Genomic DNA, 7847 nt, shown 5'->3' with positions numbered 1-7847 from the left:
AGAACACAGTGACACAGAACACAGAACACACAGTCACTCTGCATGCACTGACTCAGGGACCGCTTGTTAGTGTGGTTTGTCTCTTCACCACATTTCAATCCTTTTCAACACAATAAGTAAACATTAAAGGGATAGTTCACCCAAATGACTAAGTGACATATTGTTTTCCTTACCCTGTAAGCAGTCTATGAACAAGGTATGATGACAGCATCCATTTATATTGTTTATTATTTGGTGTTTTTATCAATGTCAATCAATAAGATATAGCAATCACATGATTACCACAGCAACAAAACATGAGCCAGAACGGGGGGGGGGGGGGGGGGGGGGGTTTGATACAGCAGTTCAAGATACAACAATTGAGCGATAATATTACATGAGGGGTACCTAACCAAGGTCTGTGATGGTGGAAGTGGCGACCAGCCCACTAGAATCTTTGTAGCGGTGCCATGCTTTGGTTTTATTTACTTGGCCACTGTTTCCAAATGCTAACTTTGTTTTTCATTCGTGGCACAAATCCAATGCAAGTCAATAGTGCTCAAATGTGTCACACTTCATGTCCAAACCATCTATTGAGCTACACAATCAATGTTAGATATTTTAGGACGATTTGGACATGAAGCATTGTCCATACTGAATTCATATCAAGCCATTTGTCATAAAAAAGCATAAAATGAACATAAAAGCAAGACATGAACAAGAAGATAGGCGTGTACATCAGTGGAGGCTGCTGAGGGGAGGACGGCTCATAAAAATGGTTGGAATGGAGCGAATGGAGTGGCATCAATCACATGGAAACCATGTGTTTAATGTATTTGATACCATTCCACTGATTCCGCTCCTGCCATTACCACGAGCTCGTCCTCCCCAATGAAGGTGCTACCAACCTCCCGTGGTGTACATCCATGTGAATGTATTTTATTTTCAGAGAAACAGATGAGTGAAGTAGACGAAGTCCCAGATGTCCCTAGCAGGATATGTTCACTAACCCAATCAGAGAGCAGTGCACTGAAATTGTCACATTAAAATTTGGAGAGTGACCATCGCTCTAATGCAAGGCTCTCCAACCCTGTTCCTGGAGAGCTACCCTGCTGTTGGGTTTAACTCCAACCCTGTTCCTGGAGAGCTACCCTGCTGTAGGGTTTAACTCCAACCCTGTTCCTGAAGAGCTACCGTCCTATAGGTTTTAACTCCAACCCTGTTCCTGGAGCGATATCATCCTGTAGGGTTTAACTCCAACCCTGTTCCTGGAGAGTTACCGTGTTGTAGGATTTAACTCCAACCCTGTTCCTGGAGAGAATCCTTCCTGTAGGTTTTAACTCCAACCCTGTTCCTGGAGCGATATCATCCTGTAGGGTTTAACTCCAACCCTGTTCCTGGAGAGATATTGTCCTGTAGGGTTTAACTCCAACCCTGTTCCTGGAGAGATACCGTCCTATAAGTTTTGACTACATGATGCTAGCTCTCCAGGAACAGGCTTGGAGTTAAAACCTAAAGCAGGGTAGCTCTCCAGGAACAGGGCTGGAGTTAAACCCTACAGGATGATATCGCTCCAGGAACAGGGTTGGAGTTAAAACCTATAGGACAGTAGCTCTCCAGGAAGATATCACCTCACTAATTAACTCTGTGGTTAATTACTTAATCGTGCCATTGTTACACATTTCATATATTGGTCTCATTACTTCTAATTAACATAAATAAAACCCTCACATACAATACCCTAATTATGTTATAACAGTGTACTTTATCATAAAATAGTTTATTCATATTGACTCCATAATATAGTGTTTAATAACCCTTTCTCATCCACCTACACTCAGAAAATGAAGAGAGAGTTCCTATTGGGCCACAGATCGATGCCATGTTAACATGGAAAAGGGAGAAATTCAAAATCAAAGCTGTCGTCATGGCAACGGCCCCTGCCAGATTCCACCAATCAATGGAGTCCGCAAGGCGATGTGAGAGGCGCCAGGCGGGGAAAAAAGGCCAGGCGTCCTACATAAAGAGTCCGGGACGGGGAGTCAGGGCGCCACAACTGGGCAACCCACCTCTTGCACACACTCACACAAAGACATTAAGCACTAAGGGGAAGACGGAAAGAGTGAAACGAAGAAAAAGAAGGAACAGAGAAGAGAGAGAGAGAGAGAGGGAATATATATGACTAGATATGGCACACACCTATGAAGGAGGAATCCGGGTCTATCTGGGAACCCTGTTCGTGGCTCTTTGCTTCCACCCCATCTCCGTTGGAGGAGGTAAGGTGACTGTGTGACAGACTGCTCTGCATAGTGATCAACTGTTTAGCTTGTCTATTTGAGTCACTCTTTCCTCTCTCACTACAGTACATCAACAACATCCGTTTGATTTCCTATTCTATTTACATTTCTTATCCTACAGAAGGGTAGGAAAGAGATACAACTCTGTTTTAGAGGAATATCATGTCCAAACCATCTATTGAGCTACACAATCAATGTTAAATATTTTAGGATGATTTGGACTTGAAGCGTTGTCCCCAACACTCAGTGGGTTGAGGAAACGCTGGTGGGACACGTTGCATGTGGGTTGCTCTCTTTAAGCCCAGAGGCACTAGGTTGAGTATTGGAATAGCAGCATTGTCCCCCCCCAGTTCACTTTCCCACATCCTATCTCTGTTTGTCTGTGATGTTTTGCAGGGAGAGCCTGAGATGTTTGTTTTTGTGTGGCCTTTGTGAGTCACAATCGATGAGGATGCTATTTTAGAGACTGAAGAAAATGCTCTTTCCTATATTGAAGGACTTGACCGGGGAAGCATCAATTGAATTACACTTTATTTCAGGCTATAACACCTTCCTCTTGCATGGCAGTTTTTTCCTCATGCGTTTTGTGTGCTCTTCTTGTGTACTCATACACATGCATTTCTATGTTTAATTTAGGGGATTCAACCCACCAGCTTCTAAAAATCACTGTGCTTGACTAGAGGAGAAAATCCGTAATCTTTTATTAATAACATCCTCCTCAGCTGTATCAATTCCCCTGAAGTTCTCACTTCAATCTATTGCAATGAATTCACCCCGGCATTTTAAAGGAAACAAATGGAATGCTTGATTGCAGCACATTTAAACTAGGAAGTAATTAGCCGGAACAAATCAATCACAATTCACGTCACAATTAAATGGCATGTTTACCTATCACAATTAATATGCTTGCAAAAGACAAATTGAACTTCAGAAGTCCAATTTTGTTTGAGCTGGGTGAATGACACAAATTACACAAATGCAAAATGCAAATGTCAAAGTTATTTGTCAATGGCCCACAAGCATCAGCTGCCGTCAGGGAGATGTAGGGTATAGGCTAGTTGTGTCTAATGAACTGAACAAAGGTTGCTTTGAAGTGGAGGTGCATGATTAGCCGACAGTGGTGACATGAAGACTGGGGGGTGAGGCAGCTAAGGGAGTGGAGGGGGGGCATGAGTCTTTCTCCCCCTGTGTCTCATTAAACCTACAGTAACAGGAGGAAGCAGCTGGTGTCAATGGAGGCAGAGGAAGGAGAGCGTTAAAGAGAGTGAGCGTGCAGCTTGTCGTGCTGAGACCTTCTTTCATGTGACTCTACAGTGTGCATGTGCCACTTGTGTTCATCCTCAAGAAGACCCTGTAGTGAAGAAGGAGACATCTTGTGTTCAACCTCACAGGGACCCTGTAGTGAAGAAGGAGAGATCTTGTGCTCAACCTCACAGGGACCCTGTAGTGAAGAAGGAGACATCTTGTGTTCAACCTCACAGGGACCCTGTAGTGAAGAAGGAGACATCTTGTGCTCAACCTCACAGGGACCCTGTAGTGAAGAAGGAGACATCTTGTGTTCAACCTCACAGGAACCCTGTAGCGTTAGTAATACATCTAATTAATACTACTTTTACCAGCAGTGTAGGTGTGTGCAGTAGTTAACCATTTAACCATTTACGTCCTGAATGGCTGGGTGCTCACCCCCAGTGATGCACTGGGCCGTCCGTACCACCCTCTGTAGGGCCTTCCGGATGAGGGGGTTGCAGTTGCCATACCAGACGGTGATACAACCAGTCAGGATGCTCTCGATGATGCAGCTGTAAAAGTTCCTAAGGATCTGAGGCGCCATGCCAAATCGTATCAGCCTCCTGAGGGAGAAGAGGCACGACTGTGCTGGTGTGAGAGGATCATGTTAAGTCCTCAGTGATGTAGACACCGAGCAATTTAATTCAGTCTATTCATGTAATAATCTGCAAATATGGATTTAAAAACTTTAAAAAGTAGTTTAGTCAGGGGATAAAAAAATGTTTTCGACATGTCTGGTGCTTATACAGCATAGCCTAGGCATAATTATACTTAAAGACAAGTAGCCCATTGGTTTCATAGCCTACACTATTACCATCCATTATTATCTGTCTATTAACAATGTGTTTTACACTCCAAGATGCTGACCCTAAACCCAAACCACGGGTAGGATTTCCCCATTAGCGACTAGGTCAGTCACTTTTCTACTGCAGACGAACTCAGCAACTCTTCAAGTTAAGGGCTGTTTATCTCATCACTGCACTGTTAATTAAGCTTTTGAAGGAGAGAGTGTAGAGTGTTAAGGCTGGTAGACAGCTTGTCATAATTAATGATTGGTTAGCGGTTGTAATTCAACCGGTGTTGATTGGCAGAAGGCTCAACTGTCAACTCAACATTCAGTGTCGAAGTGAGTGATGACTGGAGAAGAAGGGCTCTATCTCAATTTGTCTTTCCGCAATTCCTCACATCCTTCACAACAGTAATGGAGGAGAAGGTCCAAGGGGAGGATACCATATAGAATAGAGAGAACGGTGAATAGAATGAGGTTGTGAGGAATCGAGGACAGATGAATTGAGAAAGAGGTGTTTTCACTTGCAGTTGACCCGGTGTTGAATGGGATCCCTTCATCTTCTCTTCCTGCAGCCGCGCTGAAGCAGGAGGTGGCGCTGGAGAATGGCGCCACAACGCTGAATCACTCCATGGCAATGGTGCAGCGCATGGAAGGTCTTCTGGCCCAAGGCAACGGCAGTGATGTGGCCCTCCGCGTGCAGACGGTCAACACGGATGAGGTGAAGGTGATCCAGGCGCACACGCTGGTGCTCTCGCTGCAGAGCGAGGTGTTTGAGGAGCTGCTGCTCAGCCACAACACCAGCACCTTGGTCCTGAGAGAGCCTGCCGACTGTGCTGCTGTCTTTGACAAGTTCATCAGGTGAGGGGACTGGGGGGGGTAGAATCAGTGTACACCTCAAGAGGATAGGGGAGGAACAGAAATGGGCTAGTGGTGTTTCATGTTTTTATTTTAAAAAGTGACCTCCTTTCAAGTTCAGTAATGACTGCCAATGTTTCTGCAGAACGATCTAGCCTTGTTTTATCTCTGCAGGTACCTCTACTGCGGTGACATCTCTGTGCGCTTGGACCAGGCAATCCCTCTGCACAAGCTGGCTAGCAAGTACCGTGTGTGGAGCCTCCAGCAGGGCCTGAGCCAGTACATGACAGGGCACCTGTCCAGCGACTCCCCGACCGGCCACGTGGTTGGCTGGTACCAGTATGCCATGCAGATCGGCGACGCCAACCTGAGGGACAGCTGCCTCCAGTACCTCTCCTGGAACCTGTCGTCGGTGTTGCAGAGCGGCGAGTGGGGCTCCATCAGCGACGACCTGCTGCTGTCCCTGATGCAGCGCTCCGACCTCATCCTGCAGAGCGAGCTGGAGCTCTACGAGGCCCTGGAAGCCTGGATCGGCCAGAACCAGCCGGCAGGCCTAACGGTGGAGAATGCCCTGAGGCAGGTGCGCTACGGCATGATCCCCCCGCAGCACCTGTTCCGTCTGCAGAAGCAGTCACCAGTCATGCTGAAATACTACGAGTCCATCCGTGACCTGCTCTTCCTGGCCTTCCAGTTCCACTCGGCCTCGCCTGTCCAGCTGGCCAAATACTTTGACGTCAACTGCAGCATATTCACGCCACGCAACTACCTGTCACCGTCCTGGGGCTCTCCGTGGGTCATCAATAACCCCACGCGCGACGACCGCAGCTTCAGCTTCCAGACCCAGCTGGGCCCCAGCGGCAGCGACGCCAGCAAGCGGGTGACCTGGAACGGCCTGTTCTCTCCGCGCTGGCTCCCGCTCAGCGTGCGCTCCGCCTATACAAACGAGATGCAGGCCACACGCACTGACGCCGGTCGTCCTCGCATCATCGTCACCCCAGCCACTTCCAGCCCCGACTTCGCGGGTGTGAGCTTCCAGAAGACGGTGATCGTGACGGCGAGGCAGGGGGGTAAAATGGTGGTTCGTCACGTCTACAACTTCCACCAGAGCACTGAGGAGGCCGGGGATTTCCTGGTGGAAGCCGACCTTCACCGCCGGGCGTCTGAATACCTCATCGACAGCTCCCTCTACCTGCACGTCGTGGTAAAGCCCCTTTACCACAGCCTCATCGTTGCCAGGAAATAGGCCAAGAGGTTGTTGTTGCCTTAGTAACCAACGGTTCCCATTAGATGGTCAAGTTGCAGAAGTAAAAATTGGCTATATCATAAAAAAATGATGAAAACAAAACATTTGCTTTTTGGTCTTAATTTAAGGTACACGGCATAAGGTTTGCAGTGTGGTTGAGGTTATATTTCAAGAACAGAAATTGTAGAAATAGTCTGGGTGTATGACTTTGGAACTTGCCCAGACAGTGATGACCGTAGCCAACCGCCCTCCCTGCAGAGTCCCCCCCCTAGCCTGCAGACAAAGTCACACATGCACACACTCATATCACAACTCCTGTTTATTGGCCTGGTACTGGGCACCTCTGTTCTACATAAGGTAATGGTACTTTTTACAGTAGTGGTTAAGTTTGTCTCCAAACTGTTTTAGCTCTGAAAAGAGGTGTATGGAGCCAACTGTAACTGTACTGCATCTATTAAAGAAGTCAATGAAAGAGTTACAGATAATAACAGTTCCTCCACATTGTCCCTCCCCACAAATCGTACACACATGGTAGGGGCAAACACGACTGCACTGTATTTGTTTGAGATATGATTATGTCAATAGTTGGATATTTCCTTGATTGCCCCTGATTAGAGGAAAGGCACATTCTTTATGACATATTTAACTGTATGATGTTAACTGCATCGCTATAGGATACTACTAGTAAATCAAAGTGTCAGTTATTGGTATTGTTTCCATGAGCTGAACTCTCACTTTGTTGGTGCTAACCAAACCTCACAGGATCAAGTGAAGCTTCTTTCGTCGCTTTGCACACTGCCAACACCATAAGTACAGGCCATTTTAAAAGCATGCATTCATACCACCATTAGTCACAATCACACACATACGTTTACAGGCCTAAATGTTATAGCCATGCTGATACTCAGTGACTGGACAATTCCTATACCAGAGTTTCTCTAGAAGCCATTTTGCTGTTGCCCTACTCTTTTGCAATTGAGGAGCATTTCTATTGAATCTTTAAGCCAACCTGCAGTATTAGTGCTATTAGAAGGATTGTGTAGTTGTGAGTAGTACTTATATAATGAATTATGCACAGACCTATGGACGACATTGTTGGTCTAAATTATACTTCCGGGTCTTTAGAATGTTACTGGTTCATGTAGCTACCATATCTCTCTATGTCCTCTTCCTATATCCTGAATAAAATGTTATTTTACCCCGTCTGTAATTGGTCTGTTTACTTGATTCACCCTAATATGCAGAACACAATGTGATACAGAGCACAATTGTGACTTAAGCCTAATTTCTATCGTACATATGCAACAAAGTAATGCAAACACAAAATGGCAACCCTGCAAACTGGCATTACATTTATAATCGTGGGGCTGCAGACGTGTGTGTGTTTTTGCTACTC

The 7847-nt window shown here is 46.1% G+C and overlaps 1 protein-coding gene across 1 annotated transcript; it reads left to right on the top strand.

Moving 5' to 3' along the window:
• Positions 1-2020: 2020 nt before the first annotated feature.
• Positions 2021-7656, top strand: LOC110487455 (BTB/POZ domain-containing protein 17). The gene is made up of 3 exons (XM_036941878.1): positions 2021-2255; positions 4926-5211; positions 5383-7656. The coding sequence occupies exons 1-3, from the start codon at positions 2168-2170 to the stop codon at positions 6449-6451; spliced, it is 1443 nt and encodes a 480-aa protein (XP_036797773.1). The 5' UTR covers positions 2021-2167; the 3' UTR covers positions 6452-7656.
• Positions 7657-7847: the final 191 nt, after the last annotated feature.

This window comes from Oncorhynchus mykiss, chromosome 13 (assembly GCF_013265735.2).
Source record: "Oncorhynchus mykiss isolate Arlee chromosome 13, USDA_OmykA_1.1, whole genome shotgun sequence".
Taxonomy (NCBI): Eukaryota; Metazoa; Chordata; class Actinopteri; order Salmoniformes; family Salmonidae; genus Oncorhynchus; species Oncorhynchus mykiss.
The sequence above is the reverse complement of the archived record's forward strand: the minus strand, read 5'-3'. Positions and strand labels throughout refer to the sequence as shown.

Excerpts from the sequence above, each read along its gene's own strand:
- LOC110487455 (XM_036941878.1), top strand. The coding sequence starts at position 2,168 with ATGGCACACACCTATGAAGGAGGAATCCGGGTCTATCTGGGAACCCTG. Across the intron at positions 2,256-4,925 it reads CCCCATCTCCGTTGGAGGAG|CCGCGCTGAAGCAGGAGGTG; the intron begins GTAAGGTGACTG and ends CTCTTCCTGCAG. Across the intron at positions 5,212-5,382 it reads GTCTTTGACAAGTTCATCAG|GTACCTCTACTGCGGTGACA; the intron begins GTGAGGGGACTG and ends TTATCTCTGCAG.